The 21588-nt window shown below is 51.4% G+C and overlaps 1 protein-coding gene and 2 long non-coding RNA genes across 4 annotated transcripts in view; 2 read left to right on the top strand and 1 right to left on the bottom strand.

Moving 5' to 3' along the window:
* The first annotated feature begins 1234 nt into the window (after positions 1-1234).
* LOC137455762 (uncharacterized) lies at positions 1235-11172 on the top strand. Of its 2 annotated transcripts, none has more exons than XR_010990891.1 (4): positions 1235-1364; positions 1529-1670; positions 1779-1918; positions 9372-11172. It is a non-coding gene; the product is annotated as an uncharacterized lncRNA (long non-coding RNA). The 2 variants fall into 2 exon arrangements; XR_010990892.1 differs by lacking the exon at positions 9372-11172 and adding an exon at positions 7721-7956 and having other exon boundaries at positions 1779-1899.
* On the bottom strand, positions 6279-9872 carry LOC137455763 (uncharacterized). The gene is made up of 3 exons (XR_010990893.1): positions 9588-9872; positions 8817-8980; positions 6279-6747 (listed from the first exon to the last, which is right to left on the bottom strand). It is a non-coding gene; the product is annotated as an uncharacterized lncRNA (long non-coding RNA).
* A 7357-nt stretch (positions 11173-18529) lies between the features above and the next one.
* TFAP2A (transcription factor AP-2 alpha) overlaps positions 18530-21588 on the top strand; it is a 15297-nt gene continuing 12238 nt past the window's right edge. Inside the window, exons 1-2 of the mRNA XM_068166872.1 lie at positions 18530-19005; positions 21476-21580. Of these exons, the coding sequence (XP_068022973.1) occupies positions 18613-19005; positions 21476-21580 (498 nt within the window). The 5' untranslated portion in view covers positions 18530-18612. The remainder of the gene's footprint in view (positions 19006-21475; positions 21581-21588) is intronic.

Here is a 21588-nt window from a genome sequence, read left to right as displayed (position 1 = left end):
TGGGGCATCTGCCACCTCTGTGGGCTACCTGGGACAGAGTTTCAGCAACCTCATTGTAAACAATTTCTTCCTTCTATCTAGTCTAAATCTCTCTTTTAATGTAAAACCATCACCCCTTGTCTTCTCACAACAGGCCCTGGTAAAAACACTGTCCCCTTAAAGTACTGAAAGGCTACAATGAGGTCTCCCAGTTAATAAGCAAGCTGGTACTAACCAGTGATAGTACAAACTGTCAATAAATAGGTTACAACCTACCTTGAGATTGCTCCCCAAGTTGGGACCAACCTGTCGAGCCACATCACCACAAAAACGCAGAATTAAGCAGTTGGAAAAGACCTTTGAGATCATCAAGTCCAACCTATCACCCAACACCATCCAATCAACTAAACCATGGCACTAAGTGCCTAGTGCCTCATCATGTCTCTTTTTAAACACCTCCAGTGATGGTGACTCCACCACCTCCCTGGGCAGCCCATTCCAATGGCCAATCACTCTTTCTGTGAAGAATTTCTTCCCAATATCCAGACTAAACCTCCCCTGGTGCAACTTGAGACTGTGCCCTCTTGTTCTGCCTGGGAGAAGAGAGCAACCCCCACCTAGCTACAGTCTCGTTTCAGGTAGCTGTAGAGAGCAATAAGCTTTCCCCTGAGCCTCCTCTTCTCCAGACTAAACCACCCCAGCTCTCTCAGCTGCTTGTGCTCCAGACCATGTATTAAGCTAACAAAGCGAGCTGCCTTCCCTCCTAGCCACCAGCCTCTCCGCTGTCATTTGTCCCCGGTGCCACTGGATGGCAATGCTGACTAAAGGATCTCCGAGGCTTTGCCGGAGAGCGGAGGAGGAGGCTTCACGGCGTTGCCAGACGGGCAGGGCAAGAATCCCGCTGGGACGTCGTACCTCGCGCTGTTCCTTCCAACCCGACAAAGAGATGCACAGCTCTAAAGAGCCTTCTGACTTCTCAGGACCCCTGAGTTTGAAGGGCTTAAACCACAGAAGGCTAATGTTTGGCGGGGAGGCTTTAAGAGTAGAAAGCGGCTGCGGGCAGGAGTGCCTGGCACAACTCGCTAGAAATTGCTCAATTTTTAGACTTAAAAACTGCACTTAGACTGTGTAAAAAAAAACCCCGACTTTGTAAGCGTGGCATTGCCGGGCTCAATGACTATTCAGTGAGCTCATTTGAATGTGCATAGACAGGGCTTGCTTGAACTGCTGCATCAAAGAGAAATGCTGAAATGAGTCATTTGTGAATCACGGCTTATTTTCTGTTGTTAGTTCATCTGGAATCCCATGGTGATCAAACAGGCTTTTACAATGTGTTAATACATCGCTACTCCATGTGTTTAGCAACAGCTCGGTTCCAATAAATTGTAAGTAGTCGCCCATTATAAAGGGGTAGTGTTGGCTGGGTGGAAACCGGCTGGGACCAACGTGGAGATGAAAACGCAGGTGAAACTTCATGCTGCTCCAAACACTCTTTGCCAAGCTGCTCTCACTCTGCTTTCGTACCTGTTTTCTGTCTCCTTGTTTGAAGGGCACAGGTCCAGTCACAAGAGACACGCTGCAAGGATGAGTGCTCCTGTCTTCTGTGGGCAGCCTCTCCAACAGCAGGAGCCAAGGAATGGAAGGAAGGCGGGGGGGAAAGCACCCTCAGCAGCAGTTAAAGGCCGTTTAAGGTAAGGCCCGGGTTTCAAAATTGCTGGGCTGTCCCCAGTCTACACCTTCAGCTTCACGGTTTGCCTCCACCCTGGTTTCATACCTGCTTTCTGTCTCCTTGCTTGCAGGACACCAGCCAGCCAGAAGAGATCTGCTGTGAGGATGAACATTCTTGTCCTCCAAGGAGAGTTGTGGGCAGCCTCTCCAGCAGAAGGAGCCAAGGAGTGGAAGGAAGGCAGAGGAGAAAAAGTATCCTCAGCAGTTAAAGGCAAGGCCCTGGTTTCTAAATTGGTAGCTATCCCCATCCTACACCTTCAGCTCCACAGGCTGGAGAGCTTTGGCCAGGCTATAATCAGATTTGATCTGCTTAAATTTGGAGAGGAGGGTAATTCTCACCACCTGGGTTGGGTTTTTTTCTCTTTAATGAAGTGATTCAGTTCAGCAGGTCTGCAAAGAGTTGACAGGAGGCTGAGGAAGAGGGTGTGAATCCCTTAAGGCTGCTATTGTCATTGAACTCTCAGTGGTGTGAAACCACAGCCTGAGGTGCTGAGCTTCTCCCCAGAGCAACTGAGACTCAGGAACCAATTCCCTCCTGCCAACTCTTTTATTGGACTGAGTGGCTGGAAATGGAAACATCTTCAACCAGCACAGCAAGCTTCACCACAACCCGTCTGTCAGTGCCCTAAGCCCTGTCTGCTTGTCTAGGAGTTACACGACTGTTAAAGGCCAAATACTCTCTGCCATGAGCTACTTGGGCTTCTTCTGTCACACATAATTGTAGCTCAAAGGTCCTGAATAATTGCATTCATATTGGGCCTGATCCAGCCCCCAATAATAACCTTAATAGTGCTGCTCTTAACCAGTCCCATGAATCCCTTTCAATCCCCAGCGCAGGCTCAGTCATGCTGTAACTCAGCAGAGGAGGCCATTCACTGCAGGGCTAATTTAGTTTAAAATGCAGACAGCCTATTTATGGGACAATTTTTGTGTTCCTGCTCTAAATTCTTATGCTCAATCAACAGCCTGTAAACCGGATCAAGCCAACACATGACCCATTAGTGGAGGCAGTTGGGGCTTGCAGCCCTTAGGAGCTGTATTTGTGCTGTGCTGCCCCCCTCACAAACAGGATATATCCCTTATTTAGTTAATAGTCCCTGTTGCAGGGTGGGAGATACAGAAACTCTTTTTCCTGTGCTGGAAATCAGGTTTGGGTGATCACAGATGTGAGTTTGATACTGCATTTACCCACTCAGTTAGCCACCAGCTTTTGCAACGAATGCTGGCCCCTCTGCAGGAAGGAGACAGAATGGAGGTAAGCATAACAGCTTCACCCTGCTGAGATGAAGACCATCCTCCCACCTTTTGTGCTGCTGGGAGCAGGATTCTCAGAAACACAGGGAAGGCTTTCCTCCTGCAGAGGCCTTACATGAGCACTGAACTATTAACAAAGCTCAGGGACCTTAATGGGTCTAAAAAAAAAAATATTAGGAAATTGAATCATAATACTAAAGTCTTTTTGGTTGGAAGAGACCTTTAAGATCACCAGGTTGAATAACTAACCCATCACTACCAGGTCACCACTAAACCATGTCCTTCAACAACCCCTCCAGCAATGCAGACTCCATCACTTCCCTGGGCAGCCTGGTACAATGCTTAACCACTCTTTCAATTTTACCTGAAATCCAACCTAAACCTCCCCTGCTGCAACTTGAGGCCATTTCCTCTTGTCCCATTGCTAGTTACCTATGAGAGGAGACCAATTCCCACCTTGTTCCAACCTCCTTTCAGGTAGTTGCAGAAAGCAATGAAGTCTCACCTCCTTTTCTCCAGGCTAAACAACCTCAGTTCTCTCAGCCATTCCATATGAGACTTGTGCTGTAGACCCTTCACCAGCTTTGTGGCCCTTCTTTGCACATACTCCAGCACCTCAGCATCCTTCTTGTAGTGAGGGGCCCAAAGCTGAGCCTCAGGTATGGCCTCACCAGTGCTGAGAACAGGAGACCAATCACTTCCCTGGTTCTACTGCCCACACTATTTCCTACACAAGACAGGATACCATTGGCCTGTAGCAGCATTCCCAACATTTGAAACGACTCACAGCATGCAAGACTAGGAAGAGGTCTTGCAGGGAAGCAAGTAGCAAGGCAGACAAGATTCTTGAGTCCTTACATGGGATTAGCCTCCTGGTTTTGGCACCCCCTTCCCCCTTTTTTTTTTGTTTGTTTGGGGTTTTTTGATTTGGTTTAGTTTGGTTTGGTTTTTTCTCCAGGCTTCTTTTTAAGCTCTCTGCCTATCTTCTGCAGTGTGCCTTACCAAGACCTTTGGTGAGGCAACCTGCTGTTGTGTGAGGGGAGAAGAAAGGTGGAAACAGCACAAGAAATGAGAGGGAGGGAGGTGAGGGATGGCTTTTGAAACAGCTTCCTCTGGTGTGGGGAGCTATGGCCTTAGGGGTCAGATTTACCTGTGACAAGGGAGGCTGTCCTGGAAGAGCTGGTGAAAGGAATAATAATCACTCCAGGTGGGAAACAAAGACAGGGCAACCACCCACCCATAAATACAGGCAGGGCAGGTCGACATCTACATCGCCTAGAGCTGGGGCCATCTGTCTGAAGGCAGGGAAGGGTGTCAGGAGAGGAGGGCCTGTCCCAGGTTAGCAAGGTTAAGTATGAAGCAGGTGATGCTGACTGTGGGGCAAGTAATAGCCTGTCTGCATTTGCATGCCATATTTTCCCAGTGACACTCTGCAGAGTGTGTGTGTGTGTGTGTGTTTTCTGAATAGCCCCAAACAAACACCCCACCCCTCAGATGTGCACATCTCTGACATGTTTTGAAGTAAGTACTGACAGCTGAAAAACAGGAAAAGGGGCAAAGACTTTGGAAACTCACTTCTGCAGAGCCCATTTGCACCAGGACCTCTGAGAGAAAATGTCACCAGATCTCAGCCGGGCTGGTTTCCTTCCTCCTTGTCCAGCTGTCTCTCCTCATCCCTGTGCCCTTAGGCAGCTCACCTCATTCTTTTATGTCCCAGATACAGGATAAATAATGCCACCTACCTCACAGAAAAGTATTTACAGTTCCTCTTAGGTTGTTTCTAAGTTTTTGTGCTATACTTCCTCTGCTTCTGCTTTCACCTCTGAAGGACAGAGGGGCTCACATTGCAGTGCTGATACAGACATAAGGACATGTATTTTCCACAAGTACCATATTGCTGGTCCCAGTCATAAATCTGACCTCTTGAGACCTTAAAATACTTCAAATGCTTTATTTTTTTCCTCCTTGTATTTAAGATCCTTTCCAGTCTGCATCTCGTGCATAATGGGAGATACAAGGGTGCAGAAAAGCTGATGATCCATGTCATGACGCCAGAAAATGGTGCTTTAAAGACAGTAGTCACTTAGGATAAAGTTGCCAAAGAGGGCAATTCCAGCAGCTAAAGGAGGATAGGTAAGGAGGAGATAATTGCCCAACTCAATTTACAGTCAGGCTGTTGGATAGGGTTGGCCTGGCTGTCGTTGCAGAGCTCTCCCACTTGCAAGAGTGGTGTTTCTGGTGTTAGGTTGAAAGAACTATCTGGAGTTGTTCTGCTGCTTGAATTTCCCAAAAAGAAGACACAAAGGGGCGCCAAAGACTTAGCAAAAGAAACCAAAGTCTGAGCCTCTTTTCTGCACAGCTCCTTTCTGGGCAGGCTCCTCACTCCATGAAGGCAGAGGACTCTGCTCTGGAGCTGGTAGTGTTAAGGGAGCAGGTTATCAGCCTGGGCTTGATTTCATTTGCAAACTCGTTGGGGCTTCACAATAGTTTGAACTGGGTGTAAACAGGCTGCGTGGCTGCTCAGAACCCTGTGAGGAGTCCCAGGGAGCTGCTGGGGAAGGAGGGATGGTGTACACTCAGGTTTAGGGGGGCTAACTTCCACGGGAGGATGATGCATGGCTTTGCCCTTCTTGCACAGCACCCACAAACTTCTGAACAATTTCCCCATCTTAATCTGAAAAGCTCCATTTGTACCAGCTGGGCAATAGCACCCTTGGGAAAATAAAAAGTGTCTGAGTAGCTGCTCTGGGCGCAATCACGATGTTCTGAACCTCTGTCTAGTTGGTTTGTTCTTGTGAGCAGCTGAACCTGCTGTGGTGGTGACTGTAATGGACCCCAGGGTGAAAAGCCCCAGGACAGCTGTATCATGGGTGCACATCAGCTGTAACCTCCATTCTTCCACCACACCCTCCTTTCCCTTTGACATAGGGAGGAGGCAAGTTTAAGAGTGATTACATCAGCTCTTGACTGTCCTTAGATCGTCCACATAGCGGGCTGGTATTCTTTCAGTGGCTATATGCAAGGCTTATATTGGATTATCCAGTGCAGGGCCTGCTCTTTCTCTCCTTGCAGAGGTTTTACTCCATAGCTGTCAGGGAGGTAGGACAAGCTGGTATAAAACATATAAACACAACTAAGCCAAGCAAGTTAGACCCATAGTAGAGGCTGCCATGGGAAAAAAGGAATAAAAAGAAAAAAACAACAAAATCCATGCTCTTGAGTGTTTTGTCCTGTTTTGCTCTCCACTGAGTGATATATCTTAGTGACAAGCCTGCTCGAGCTGTACAGCGTTGCCTTTAATACCATAAAGTGTCGTGGGGTGTAGGCATGTGCTAGGACAATGGCTTGAGCTCATGTTAAAGGCTAAATGCATTGCAGCTGCCTGCAAGATGGGCTAGATTAAAGGCTACAGCTTTGCAAGTTTCTTGTTATAAACAAAAAAAAAATTAAAATATTAAATAAAACAAAACAACCCCCCCAAAAAAAAATAAAAATCACTTCTTTGTGCAGATTAATATTGTTTTGGACATCAGAGCCCCCAGCAGTCATTTTCCAGTAATAGGCCTTTTTGTAATTATGTGACACTTGAAAATCTGTGCCTTGCAGACAGTGGTTCTAATGTTAGTGTAGACATATCAAAGTGGCTTTTCGGTTAAACTCTGCTGTGGGTAATCCCAGGCTTTGTTTCTCAGACGTGTCTCAGGGTGTTTTGCTTGGCGCACTGAAGAATGAAATCCCCTCTTCCAATGTCTCATCTCGTGCTGGGATGGATGCAACACCAGAGGGCTGGTAGAAAAGAGGAAAGTTTCAAATGTGGGTGCCCAAGTTTAGCTATCAAAGAGCGCAATTAGGCGCCCGGCTGGAAATGGCCTGTTTCCAACCTGATTTATGCTATGCTATGCTATGCTATGCTATGCTATGCTATGCTATGCTATGCTATGCTATGCTATTCTATTCTATTCTATTCTATTCATACAGATCTTGATCACCTGCTGCTCCTCAGTCTCACTTTCCTGGCTAGAGCACACACTGTCACCAGCAGCAGGAGGAGCAGATACTGGTCTGCTGGTTAAGTCAGTCCCAGTTCTTGGTTTCCTCTCCTTTCTGCTCCTTAATCTCCAGCAAACCTGCTGCTGGAGATGTTGGGGAAATTCCTTATCTTGCCCGTGCATCGGTTTACTTATCTGGAGAGCAGATAAACTAATAACGCTGCATCTCTCAAGGGTTTGTGGAAGCTTATTGTACAGCAGCAAGTGCTTTGAGAGGGGAAGTCGTTATAAAAACGTATCAATGTGACATCAAGTCAACACGGAGGAGCCCCATTCTGCTCCACACAAATCAGTGGACCCCTGTTATTTGTTTTAGCAGAAGCAGGGATTTGGCCTATGCTTAAATGACTTGTTACTGCTCTTGATTGTTAATGTATGGTTAAGAGAGAGCATTACAAGGAAAGCTGTCTGTGTGTAAATATTTAGCAGCTGAATCGGCATTATTTAGCAGGGCACGGTTTTTGCTTCTCCACAGTTTCTGAGGATGTTAGTACAGACTCACTCTAAGCTGCTACAGATCAGAAGATACACTGAGATCACCAGATCAAAATGCTTCCCTTATAAGTGTACACACACAGAATTTATTTTACTGGGCAATTAAATGTGTAAGATAAATACCCCTAGGGGAGGAGGGTTGTTTGAGGTTTTGCAGCATATCTTATTATGGGCTCAGTTTCGAAACCTTAATCCAAGCAAAACTCCCTGTACAGAAACCTAATGCTGGAGCATAAGTTTGTGTTTCGCACTCGGGAGATGTGCTGTTGCATCAGTGGATTTTAGGGCAAGGGGAGCAAGAGGGTAAAGGCAGCCAAGCTTCTCCTGAAGAAACACAGCCCTTCCTGAGAACACTGGCACCAGGAATACCGCTGCAATCAGGTGGCTCTTGTCAAGGGACCTTCGGCAGCAGGTTGCTTTCTGGATTTCATCTGACAAGCTTATCGACGGGAAATGAAAAAAATAAACATCAAATAAAACATATTTGGTAATGATTTTTGAAGTATCATGGTGCCAGGGGAAGTTTAGGCTCGAGGTGAGGAGAAAGTTCTTCACTGAGAGAGTCGTTCGCCATTGTAATGGGCTGCCCAGGGAGGTGGTGGAGTCACCGTCCCTGGAAGTGTTCAAGAGGGGATTGGACGTGGCACTTGGTGCCATGGTTTAGTAGTCATGGGGTCTGTGTTGGCAGGTTGGACTTGATGATCTTTGAGGTCTCTTCCAACCTTGGTGATTCTGTGATTCTGTAATTCTGTGGGTAAAAGCACAACCTACTGCAGCTATGAGGCTGCTGGCAAAATAGTTGCCGGCATTTCAAATGCAGAAGGGATTTTTGGAGGACACATGAGCAGTCGGAATTGCCCAGGAAATGCTCTAATTTTACGCCAGAGCTGCAAACTGTCTTCTTAAAATTAGGTGTTCTGGGTGTTTGGGGTTTTTTTTGTCTGTTTAGGAAATAAAACATACTACAGAAACAGCAGCCAGGATGGAGTAAACAATCGGATCTAGATGCACTTATAGCAGATAGATTTCTCATTCCAAAGACTTTTAGAAGTGCTTAGTGGCTTTAGTGTGGATTTATTGTGCTTTAGGAGGAAAAGCAAAAAGACAAATTCCTCACAAACCTTTGGATTTGAGACTATACAACCACTCCCTGAGCTGAAGCATAAAGTTTTACCCCACCAATGCTTGATTCGTAGTGATCATCTTTTTTTAAAGGGGCTCATTTTCTGGAGACAGCAATTGCAGAGGTAGAGACAACACAGCCTAAAGGGCCTGTGTTGGGAAGGAGGTGTCTGGTGAAGCAGAATGTACCTGTTACATATCCCTGGGATGTTTCCACGGTGGGAATTTGTAGCGGGTGGTTGCTCATGCGAACACTGACCGGTCCACAGTAGCTGGAATGCCTTGGTACCACAGTGTGCACTCTGATTTAGCTCTCAACTGCTTCCTGGTTTTGCTAGTTTAATTGCTTTAGCCTAATCAGTTTAGCAAAAAAAAATGTTAAAAGAATAGGTGAGAGCCATGTGCTCCTTGGAAAAACTTGGCTTTTCCCCCCCCCTCGCCCCCCCCCCCCCCCCCCCCCAACAAAATAGGTTATCTTGCTCCCCAAAAAGTTGTTCTGCCTCCTTCCTGTCCCAACTCCATTGGGCATTAAAAAAAAATTAAAAGGTATTTCCATGCAGAGCTGATTCCCAAAGTGTGCAGTCCCCTGTAAACGCTCTGGGTCTTAAACGCCAGACTGGGGGACTCTGGGCACGGGAAGGGGGATGGGCAGCAGAGGGTGTGCGGAGAGGTATAGCAGTGCCCTGCTCAGGGGCACAGCATCCTCCTCACCATCTTTGTCCTCCTCCCTCTCCTCCGCACCAGCTCCAGTGAGGCACCCTGCATCCTTCACCTCCAAAGAGTGTTCCAGAAGAAAGTCACGAGAGGAGAGAGTGGAAGAGGGAGTGGGAGAAAAGTGACGTTGGTATCCTGAGGTCCGTGGAGCAGTGGAAGCGACCTGTTGCTCTGGGGTTTAATCCCCTGAGAAATGGGCATAAAGGAAAACTAACACTGCTAAACCGAGCAGCCGGCAGACAGCACCTTGACCAGACCAGTCGTGGGTGGACGTGGACAGGTTCCTTCTCTTATTTTTCCTTTCCTTCACACCATCCTACGTCGGCTCTCCCGGATGCAAGAGGGTTGAGGCTGCTCCTACCCCGGTACCCGGCTCCACCGCAGCAAGGCGTAAAAAAACAAAGCACAAATTCCCACAGTAACCGAAGGAAAACTTCTCTGCTGCCAGCACCTCCCCTTCTCCGGCACCGGCCTTCCAAAATTAATCGAGCGATACTGGACAGCAAAGTGCCAGGCGAGGAAGTGTCTATTTTCTACTCCACTCCTCCTTTTTTATTTTTTCCCTTCTCTCTTTTTATTACATTTTCCCTTCCTTTCTGTCGCTGTTTTGTAGGGCTTGGGCTGTTGAGGATTTTTTTTAATATCCTGCTGTTTTTTTACTCTTCTGCTTAAAGATGAGCCCGGGAAAACGCTTTCAGCCCGGAGACCCTCATCCCGGGGGCAGCCTCATCCCTTCATTCCCATAATACCGAGGCAGACCCGCACCAACCCGAATCTCTCCTTTCTCCCTCTGAAAACCCTGATGCTAGGAGCTCAGCCTGGGCAGAGGATGGAGGAAAGTCCCTCCTGGGTCCCGCCCCGACCCAACCGGGGAGCCGGACCACCCCATGTCCCCGGGACAGAGCGGGGCTGCATCTCTGCCAGCCCTGGCTCTGGACGGGCTGCAAGGAATCCCATGGGCACCGCCAGAAATTTATTTCAAAATAAAATTAAAGCCGTTTATATGGCAGCGAGCCCGTAGAAACCAGCCCCGTGCTGAGCATCTTCCCGGTCGGGCAACACTGATGAAGGAAGAAGGGAAAAGCAACAGCAGGAGGAATAACCAACCCTAAACTCACCGGGAGCCGGGTTTATCCCGCCGCTCTTGTGCAGGAAGCAAAGGGAAGAGTCTGGAGGGCAGCTGAGGGCCGGGCAGGTGCGAATATTCCCAGTTCACGGGGGACAGGGACCTGGCAGTATCTCGGGATGGCTGGGGAGAGCGGACGCCAGGCGGGGGAAAGCCCCCCCCACGAGCATCTCTTATCCTAGCTGGTAAAAAATGCGTGAAGGGATTTAGCCAAAGGGGTACTGCTGTGGAGGGGAAGGGGAACAGTCAAGGGCTTTGTCCCGTCTGCTTCCCGCGCTGTGACACACGGGGAGGGATCCGGCGGGTCCATCACAAAAAAAATCAGAGGGAATGGAGCTGCGCGGTGACTTTCTCCGATCCACCTGCCAAAATCACTGTCGAGCTGTCAACCAGCCGGTGTGACAAGGAGGGAGGATGGAAAAAAGAGGGAAAAAAAAAAAAAAAGAAAAAAAAGGCTACGTGTGTCTTTGCTTTAAAGGAGACGGGGCTGGGGAGACAACTTTCCTTAGCCTCATCTTCCCTTCTCACGGGGAGGAGACAGGCGGCAGGGCAGGCAGGACGAGGAAGACACCCAGAGCTGGCACCTCAGGGATGACAGTAGCCTAGGGTGTGGTGGCTTCAGCTACCTTTAAGTGCCGGATTTGCCCGGAAGGCTGCCGAGGGAACGAGTCCTTTAAACGGCCGGGCCGGGGAAGACGAATTAGCCCCTGAAGTGCGGTCACCAAACGCCCTAGGGAGGAGAAAAGGCGTACCTCACAAGCCCGGGGGCTCTGCAGCACGCCCAGCCCATGCCCTCCTCCCTCAGGCTGGGGAAAAAAAATTAAAAAAGAAAATTAAAAAAAAAAAAATAAAGCGCAGGGGTGAGCCTGATGCAAGCCCAAGATTGGCGTGTAGCCCCAAAACCACGGCTCCCGGTCTGCAGGCTGCCAAGTTCCGCGGGATAAAGCCCGGTCTTGAAGGGGGAGATTTAACCCTGCATGGAGAGCGATGGAAGCAGGGACAAAGGGGAGGATCCCCACCGGCAGGACGACAGAAACGTAGCACTCAAATTTAGCGCGAACGATTCACCGAAGGCCGGCTTCGAATCGGATTAATTCCCCGAATAGTAAATAAATAAGTGGACAAAGAAATATTTGTAAAAGTCGTTAGGGGACTACAATTGCCGCTTCCTGGAGAGGGCAGAGCGGAGGGAACCGGGGAAAGAAGCGGCAGAGTCCCAGAGCCATGAAATCTTGGCGCACCTTCCCCGTCCCTCTCCCATTTTGCACGGGGCTGCCTTTGCTCCGATTCTTCCCCGAGCAGAAGCCTCCTCGGGACCCGGGTAGGGGATGTGTAGGGAAGGGGCAGGGCTGGATAATTAAATTCCGGTGCCCAGCTAATTGCAGTAATTTGACGCTAACTGTACACCGCGGGCAGGCGCTGGGAGCGGCGGGGCGAAGCGTGGCTCTCATGGCCCATTGACCCCGCTGCTGCCCCTCAGGAACCGCAGGTCCCCGCGGAAGAGGCTCGGTCCCCACAGACCTCGTCTCGCTGAGATGAGAGGCTGGGAAGCGGAGACCCGCACGAACCGAGGTTTCGACTGTCTGCGGGTACCGGCTCTCGCTTCTCGATCCGCACACACCGACCTCCCTTCTTGTCCCCTAGCTCTGTGGGTGGGACGTTCCCCGTACTGGAGGCTGAGATTAGCCTAGCACACCAGGACACCTAGCGACCCAGCGCGGCCTCCTAAGTGGGGGATAGCGCACTCCTGCTTTTAGGGAGCCTTGAAATGACCCACACCTGGGACGCGCTGCCACGCTCGCCTGCCTCCAAAACGCGAAGGGTTTGCTGTGCAACTGAAAAGTGGAAATTAATTTGGGGGAGCGCCTCTCCCCCAAATGCTGTTGAGGAGTGCTGCTCCCCTCCTCCGCTCTTTCTATGCCCAGCCCCTAGAGATGAGGCAGGGGTCGTGCTCCCTCTTTTTCGGGGTGTGAAACTGGAGCTGCGCTACACGATGGCAACTTTCCAGGGCACTTGGGCACTTCAGTCCCTGAGGGCAAAAAACCCAAACATGGGCGGGGACAAGGGGTGCGGACACCGAGAGGTCCAAGGACCACAGATTGTCACACGGCGGCTTCCCCCGGGGGACAGCAGCATCCCCTCACCTCGCACAGCCCGACGGGACAGAGCCACATCCCTCCGGGTGCCACAGCCTGAGAAGAGCCGTCTGCATTTGGTGGAGGGGGACTCTGTTTCCCCCTGGACTCTCCTGGCCACTTGCAGCCATGTTACCCATTTGGGCTAGTTCAGTAGTAGTTATTGTTGTTGTTGTTGTTGTTATTATTTACTACTAGGACAACTACGAGCACGCACTCTCTGGCAACTCGCCCCCAAGGGAACTTGCCAGCCCCCTCCTGTGGTGGTTGAGGATGGGATGAGAGTTTGTCCCCAGCCAAGGACACCGGGACGGGTAGAGCTGCCCATCGCTCGGGGTTTGGGGATAGACGGGGGTCAGTAAAGTAGGCACCAGCTCGGCGGCTACAGATGGCCCGGAGCATACCCGGGAGGCTCACCCGGAGGGTGGAGGGGATCTGGTGGTGGCGCAGCACCAGGGGTCGCCGGGGCCGGGGCCAGGGCCGTCGGGAGGTAGCGCGGGGGCAGCGCGGAAGCAGCGCGCAGGCGCAGGCAGGGAGCACCCAGCTCTTTATGGCCAGGTGAGAGAGTCCCGGCGCAGGTAAGGGGAGGATTTACCCAGAGGCGTCCCGGGAGGGTGGTTTGCCCTCGCAGTCCATGACCAGCAGGGACCTGGGGACACAGAGCCCGCAGCCAGGATGTCTATCCTTGCCAAAATGGGGGACTGGCAGGTAAGGCGACCCTCTTGCCTTGGGGGTGGGTGGGAGGGGAGGGTGTTTATTGTTATTTTGGGACGGGAGGCAGGGCTGGAGCAGGGAACGGTGAAAGGCCGGGAGTGAGCCGGGCAAACCACGGTGATTTCTGTGGTTGCTGGTGCTAGGAGGAGATGTCGCCGGTTACTGCTGGGGCCCAGCTGCAACAGGTAGAGAGCGTCGGGTCGGGGCCGGGAGAGCGGCGAGGGCTGTTCCGTCGACAGTGGGAATGCCCCGGGCTGGGGCTGAGCTGCGTGGCGGCGTGAGTCGGTGAAGGGCGGTGTGTGCCCGCCCGTCGTCCCTCTGCCCTGGTCTGGTGGCTGCTGGCCCGCCGCGGAGCCTCGAGGCTGCACCAGGAGCTCGATGGGGCCCGATGCGGGGCAGGGCCCAGAGTTAAGCACCGTGGACGGGCTTCGGAGGGCTGGAACGTTGCTGCGAGTTCCTACCCTACTCCATCGCGTGGAAAAATAATGCTGCCGGATTCCGGCCGGTAGTACATACACCAGGAGCGTCTGTGGAAATTGTTTCTGCGGGGGATGATCAGCCGAAGGGAAAAGTAAAATCCACCTGGCGGGGGGATAAACGCGGACGGCCGGGGCTTCGCCCAACCCCATGGACCTGCGGGAGGGAGGGGGAGCCTCCATCCGCGCCACGGACGAGCCGACACGTGTGGAGGAGCTACGGCGGTTCCCAAAACGGGAAGACACTGGGAAATCCTTGCAGCATCCCGATGTCCGTCCGCTCCATCGGGATCACCGCCATTCACCTGTGAATAAAAAGGGAAGAACCGTCCCGTTGGAACGCTCGGGGTTTTATTACCAAAAAGGAGGAGGTGTTTTTCCCAGGACAGTCCAGTTCAAGATGGGAGCTTGGCTGCTTTTTCTTTTTTTTTTTTTTCTCCTTTTACTCTCAACTTTTTTTTAACTCTCTTGACCTGGTCTTTCCCCAGACTGCCTTATTTTATTATTTTTTAAGGTAGCAGTGAGCTGGGGAGGGGGGGGGGGGGAAGGGGCAAGGAATGAATTTAACAAAAATATCTTAATCATTTTTTACAGTTACAACTGGAGAAGTTTTTATCAGCTCGCTTCGGAGAAGCGATCAAAGAGGATTTAATTTTTTTTTATATCTCCCCCCCCGCACTGAACTCAACTCTGGTGTAATTGCCCATACGGGCTATCTGTCTTGAAATCTCTTCTCGATTTTCCCCTACATCCCGGCCCTCGTCGCTCCCTCTTCCCGGTGCTGTGGGCCCTCCACTGCCAACCCCGTCGAGCCTGGCTAGAGGGGCTGCACCAGGAGGACCCGCCGCGGGGCTCTCAGGAGCCGCTTCCCTCTGCAGGTCTCCTGGGGAAAACAGTTCCCTCCTCCCCCTAGTACCCCATCCAGCCCGAGGCTGAGGGAGAGCAGAGACAATAGTCGGGCCTTTGCCACGAGGGAGTCCCGAGTGGCCGTGGTCGGGAGATTGTCCCGAGTGGGAAGCTCTCCCAAATGGTCCGCCGCAGAGGGGCCGTGGGCCCCTTCGTTAACCCTCCTCCTCTCTTCATTTCTCATCCTCCCCCCCTCGACCCCCCCTGAGGCATTAACTAGGCTTAGTCTGCCAGCTCCATTTGAACCTCAATGGGAGTAAAACCAACAATTTACTCTCCTGCCACTTGCAGACAAAAGAGCTGGTAGAAAAGAGCGTCGGACGGGGTGTGGAAAAGGGAAAGACAAAAAAATAAATAATAATAATACGTTTTGGGTGTAAACGTGAAGGAGCAGGCCCAGGAGCCTGGATGCTTTGCCATCCTTTCAGGCCTAGGGATGTGTGTTCCAGGTCTCCCCCACCCTGAGGGCCCACCGTGGGGTGAAGGGGCTGTCTGCTCCTGGAAGCGGTAAACTTTCTTTCAGCGCGTGGAGATGACCTCGGGAGCGTGTCTCAGGCTGACAGGGCAGGTTTTGAGGTTGGCATAGGGAAGTTTCAGGGAGAGGCAGGGCGGCCAGTTGCTGCCTCCCCACCCCCTTCATTCATTCCTAGCTCGGGGATGCCCAGCCCCGGGGGATGCTCGGGACACCCGACCCACGGAGAAGACGATGCCTTGGCGTTAGGAGCGGCGTGGGATCCGTGAGAGGGGAAAAATGAATCTTTTCGATGGATTGATCAAGGCTGGGCGCCCGGGGAAATAAAAGAGAAGGGTGGAAAATTAACCCTCCCCAGAAGGGCGGGCTGATCGCTCGCTTAGCGGCACGTTGTTAAAAAAACGAAGCGCTCCACCTAAGAAAGTACCCAAGTTTTATTACGGTCATTGGGTTTTGTCCCTTTGCTCAGGTGCTTGCAAAAGACACTTTTTTCCCCTTCCTCCTGCTGCAATCTCATTACCACTCGCCCACTTCTCTATAGGAGACTATGTTTGGGGTTTTGTTATTATTTTTGGAAGAGCAGTAGTCAGCAGAGCAGAGAAGAACGAAATAGTTTGAGAAAGAAAGAAGCTTTTCAAATCTGCACTCAAAAAAAAAAAAAAAAAAGAAAAAAAAGAAAGAGAGGGAAAAAAAAAAAAAAAAGAAAGGAAAATCAAATCCAATTCAGAGGGAAGGCAATAGAAGCCTCCACAGACAACAGCCTCAGAGAGCAAAACCTGATTTTGTGTCTCTCCTCACTTTGGTTTCCTCAAAAACTACGGGGAAGAAACAAAAAAATTTAAAACAATGAAAAATAAATCCCAAACCAGGATTGGGTAGCCGCAGCTGAAGGGACAGTGACTTCTCTGGCCATTTTCCTCCCCACCAGCAGACAGGGCCCGGAATCCCCACCTCAGCTCTCTCCCTTTCCCGAGCTGGGGTTTCAATGCATTGGAGAAAATTTTTGTGTGTTGTTTTTTTGTTGGCTGTTTTGTTTGTTTGGTTGGGTTTTTTGTTTCGGTTTGGTTTTGGTTTTTTGGTTGTTTTTATCTTTGCTCGTGGGTCCCTTCTACCTGTGTCCATCGCTGCAGGTTGTTGTGCTGGCGAGCAATTGGGTTGTTGTTGATATGCTAATGAGGCGATTAGGCTGTGGGTAAAGAGCTGGAAAAGGGAAAAGTTTCCACCATTAGAGGGAGATCTCCGAGCGCGGACGGGAGCGCTCCAGAGCCTCCGCCAGCCCCGGCAACGCCACCGTAGGGAAAGGCAGGGAGAACCAAACCTTCTCTCCTCTCGCCAATCCATGAAAATGCTTTGGAAACTGACGGATAATATCAAATATGAGGAATGTGAGGTAAGCGCTTCCCCCACAACCGGGGTAAAATCCCGGCCCCGCAAGCTGCGAGCAGGAGCTTGCAGCATCCCTCCGTCTCTCAATTTCGTTTAGGAAAGAAAAAAACAAAAGCAAAATATATCCCCCAAAACAAACAAAAAATCCCAACAAAACTTCTGCTCCTTCGCCAGGCTTCCTTGTGGTCCTGCAGCTGAAGAGGGTCTGGGGTCTTTTCCCCAGGAACTTCGGGGCTTGTGGAAAGCCGGCTGGGTCGAAAGTGCATGAGGAAAGGCAAAGAGGATCCAGCAGCAGAGTGGTCTAGGTAGATCCTCCGTAGATAAGGCTCTGTAGGATGCTACACTCATCCATATGGATAGATGGATGGACGAATGAATGAATGAAAGGGCAAAGAGACAAAGGGAAGCGAATTTTCTTTACACACCAGGTACCCGAGGCATCCCAATAAATTGGCTCAGGATGGACGCTTAATTTCAGCCTTTTTGATGTACCTGCGGGTTGATTAACACCGAGCTGCCCGAATTTGTCGGGGGTCAGCTGCTGACCTGAAATCTCAGGGGTTGGGAGCAATGTTCCCTCCTAATTTTGGGGGGGGCATTCTCCCACGGCTTTGAACCATAATATTTTAACAGCTTGGGAAAAAAAATAAAAGAAAAAAAGAAATAAATTAAAATCCACCTAATTTGGTCTTGGAGCCGTTCAAGCAGAGATTGTATGCGCCCATCTATGGAGCTGTTTGTGCATCCGTGGTTTTAGAGTGTCTTTTACTCTGAAAAAAGGGGAAAAAAAAAGGAAAAAAAGGGGGAAAAAAAAAAAAAAAAAGAGGGAGAAAAAAAAAAGAAGAGAGATGCCCAGGACTGGGTGCCTACTTTCAGAGCAACAAATACTGTTCTCACCCGTTTCGCACAAGTTGCCCGCTCCAAGTGCGTTCCACTCGCGCAAATAAAGGACTCTACTTCGCAAATGAACGCAGTGATCTGGTCGCGACCCACGCGGGAAGGTCCCCGCTAGCCTCGCCGGAGCTTTACCGACCTGCATGTCTGGGGCGAAGGTGGGGGGGGTGGGGTGGAGGGGCACGCTCCCACCCGACCTTGCCGATACTTTGGGGTGATGCTGTGTCTTAGGAAAGGGACCGAAGACTCGCCAGACTCGCCGCCGACTAAGTAATTTAGTGGTTTAGTCCCGAAATGAGGAATTTGTGATAAAGCTGGCTCCGGGTGAGGGAGCTGAGTTCTTGGATCCTATCGCTGCTGGATGCCTGATTTCTAGGAAGGAGGTGTCAGGGTTGGTTTGTTTATTTTTTTTTAATTATTATTTTTAATTCGGAAAAAAAAATAACAATATCTGTAATTTTACGGCTGGATTTCGGGAGGAAAGTGTGTCTCTTCCCCCTCTCCCTCCCCTTCCAGGATCCATATTCAAGTGCGCACATGTGCGAGCGTGCAGATTTCACCGCAAATGGCTTTTGTTGCCCGGCTCTGATGGGACTTTGTACCGGAGGGCCTCCCAAACACGGAGAGAGCCGCGGCCCGCTCCATCGGAGCACACCGGCTACTGTTGTGCGTTCGTGCGCGGTTGGCTCGGCGGGGTTGTTTTTGTCTCGGGGGTGGACTTGTCGAAAGGACGGAAAAGAGGGTGGCTGTGCCCTGACGGGGATAGGATCTGCATTTAAAGAAAGGGGGGTGGTGGGGGGGGTGGGGGGGGGTGGGAAAGGCAAGCCGAATACGATCCCGGGAATAGAAGCCCGGGAAGCCGCTCTCGGTGGCCACAGGGCCGGGAGCGGGCGGAGGCTGCGGCCGGGCAGCGGCGGAGGAGAAACGGAGCGATGCCTGTTTGAGGGAGTTGTTTGGGACTTGCACAGCCAGTCCGACGGGTTACGCCGGAGCCCCGGCTTGTCTGGGCCGGGAGAAGCCTCTTTTCCAGGCTCCCTCTTCCCCCCCCACCTCCTCCGCGTCCCTCCCGCCCTCTTTCCCTCCCCGCCTCGCTGCCTTTTCCCCTCGTTTTGTTTTTTTTACCCCGCATCCTCCAAGACGGGGGCCACGGGGAGCTCAGTGGATGCTCCTTGTGTTCTCCAGCCACCCCTCCCCCCTACACCCCTCTACAACCCGGGCTCCTTGGTGCTGGAACCGGAGGAGGAGGAAGAAGAGGAGGAGGAGGGCTGACACCCAGAAGGGGAGACACCCAAAAAAAAAAAAAAAAATCCACACAACTTTCCCAGACGATTTCCGGGACGCGGGGTACGGAGGAGAGCCGGCTCGGCGGCGCGGGGAGCCCCCTCGGCGGGGGCGCCGTCGAGGCATGGACGGAGCGGCGGCGGGCGGCCCGGCGGAGCCCACCCCGCGGAAAGGCGGCAGCGGGGCCGAGGGTGGCAAGAGCCAAGCGGGGAACCAGCAGCCGCTCTTCACCCTGGGCTTTGAGGCCGGCTACGAGCAGCAGCCGCAGCCCGAGGTGCGCCCGAGAAGGACCGCGGGGCTGGGGGCCAGGGGGGAGAGGCAAAGGGGAGGGGAAGGGAAGTGAACGGGAGAAAGGGAGGGCGGGGGGCTAGGGGGAGGGATCCCGCGCCCCCCTCCCTTCTCTCTTTCATGCTCGTCTCTCCCACCCCCCCGCCCCCCCCCCCCCCCCCCACCTCCCCCACCTCCATCCTCGTGGCTCCCACCCTCTCCCTCTCTCCGGATCTCTTTCTCTTTCACTTTTGCATGCCCTGCAACCTTTTAAAATGTTGCCCCTTTCCTGTGATTCGTCAGACGCAGCAGCATGTCCCCCCTCTCTCTCTCTCCCGCTCCTTCTCTCTCCCTTTTTGTCTCCCTCTCCCTCTCACCCCATCTCTGATTAGATACACTGATTCTTCATTCAATGGACGTCATTTAGAACAGGCTCTGCCTTGAGTTGCCTTCTCGCTTCACGCTCGATTTCCAGCCATTCTTCCCTTATTAAGTGTTCGTGTAATATTAATAGTCATGAATATCTGCTATTAGGAGTCTCCAGGAAGGCAGCAGATCTGTTATTAGGAGCTCAAGTGAAGCAGCAGCTAAGTCAAAGGAGAAAAAAAAAGAGAGAGACAGAGGGGAAAAAAAAAGGATTAAGAAACAAACACACACACGCTAAAAATCAAACACCCCCCCCCCCAAAAAAGGGCGAAAAACAACAACAACAAAAAAGCGCAAAACCAACTAAACAAACAAAAAAGGCAACAACAACAACAACAAAAAAGCAAAACAAAAAGCAACGAAGTTTGCCTCCTCCTCACACCACGCCAGGATAGAGAGCTCGCCTTGGCAACACTCGATGAAGGGCAGCAGAGACCGGTGCAAAGTTCTGATGGATTATCGTGGCTCGCCCGCGGTGCAGGAGCAGCCCCGGCGTCCCGGTCCCTCCGCCCGCTCCTAGCGCCGGGCTCCGGCCGCGCTCCCTCCGCGCTCCCCTCCGCACCCCGCGGGGCTCCGCCGGGGGCTGAGCTCTCCGCCGGTCCCCTTTCCTCTGCCTTTTTTTTTGGTGTGGTTTTTTTTTTCCTTCTTGTTTTTTTTTTTTATTATTTTTCTTCCATTTTTTCCTGCCTTGACTTGTAACCCCCGACTCTTCGCAGATGTTAGTACACAGTTTTTCGGCTATGGTGAGTTGCTTCCCGTTTCTCTCGGAGGGGGTCTGCTGTGCGCTGGGTGTTGCTATTGTTGTCGGCGGTGGCGGTCGGGGTTTTGCACCCAGCTTTCTGGAGAGGGCTTTATTTTCCCTCGTTTCTCTAAATTCAGCGGTTTACCTTATTTCTCTCTTCCATTTGTTTTGTTTTGTTTTGTTTTAACTATTTGTTCCTTCTATTTTCTCCCCCCCCCTTTTTTTTCCTCCCCCCCCCCCCCCTTTTTTTTTTCCTTTTTATTGTTGGTCTGCTTCTAGTGAACAGCAAAAGGCTTTGCTTGACCCCCACCGCTTTCATTTCTACCACCTGCAAACGGGATATTTTTTCATCTTTCTCCTTTCCCTTTTTTTTTCGGGATCGTGGCTCTTTCCCTTAAATCCTCCTCCGTGGAGACTATGTCTTTTTTTCCCCCGGACATACCTGTGGGATCTTCTGCCCGATTGCGGGAACGGGCACAGCCGTACCGAAAAGCCCGTCGGTGCGGCGCGGCTCTCCCTGCCAGTCCGGCGCATTCCCTTCCCGCTTCCCCGGCGCCTTGGCCCTCGCCACCCCCCATCCCACCTCTCCCCACCTCCCGCTCCGAAATCGCCCGTTGTGGCGAATGGGGAGCTACGGGGCTGCTTTCCCTTAGGTGGGGGACCGTGGTCGTGCCTTTACCCCGAAATATTCGTAAAACTCGCGGGGGGGACAAGCTGTTTGTTTAGAGCCTATTTCGGCGTTTTCTGGTAACAAAATGGCAGTGGGCTTGGTTTTTCTAGGGATTTCTTTGGATGCATAATCCCAGCGCTAGTATTCGTCTCGGTTCTGTCCAGAGCTAGTGAAGGGTGATTTTGGGTCGTGGTAGAATTATTATTTTAATAATGCCCGTTTACCGATTATTCTTTTATTTGCGGGAAATACCTTGCTCGGAAATACCGAGGCGCGATCGGTGGGGAACCCACGCTGCTTCGCCGCAATGTTTTCTTGGTTATTATAAGCAGTCCTGTTACAATTATTGCTATTATCGTTGTTAACATTATCGCCATTATTATTATTATTATTAATTTAAAAAAGAAAGCCTGCTTCTTAATAGCGTGTGAAGGGAAAGCAGAGGAAGAGAAAACCCCAGATCTACTCTTCTCCGCCTCGGAGCGGACGAATTGCCTGTCTTTGCCCGATAGATGAAATTCTCCAGCGATTTTGAGGACAAACAGTTTGATTTTTATCTTTGTTTTTCTTTTCTCCCCCCCTCCCTTCTTCCCTCCCCCTTCAACCCCCCCCCCCCCACCCACCACACACACACCTCAGGAGCGCCACGACAGTACCAGCAACGGGACAGCCCGGCTACCCCAGCTGGGGACCGTGGGTCAGTCTCCCTACACTAGTGCCCCGCCGCTCTCGCACACCCCCAACGCCGACTT

Source organism: Melanerpes formicivorus, unplaced genomic scaffold, assembly GCF_026170545.1.
Source record: "Melanerpes formicivorus ecotype bairdi unplaced genomic scaffold, bMelFor1.0.p_v2 SCAF_109, whole genome shotgun sequence".
Taxonomy (NCBI): domain Eukaryota; kingdom Metazoa; phylum Chordata; class Aves; order Piciformes; family Picidae; genus Melanerpes; species Melanerpes formicivorus.
Note: the sequence above shows the minus strand (reverse complement) of the source record. Positions and strands in the feature narration are given on the sequence as shown.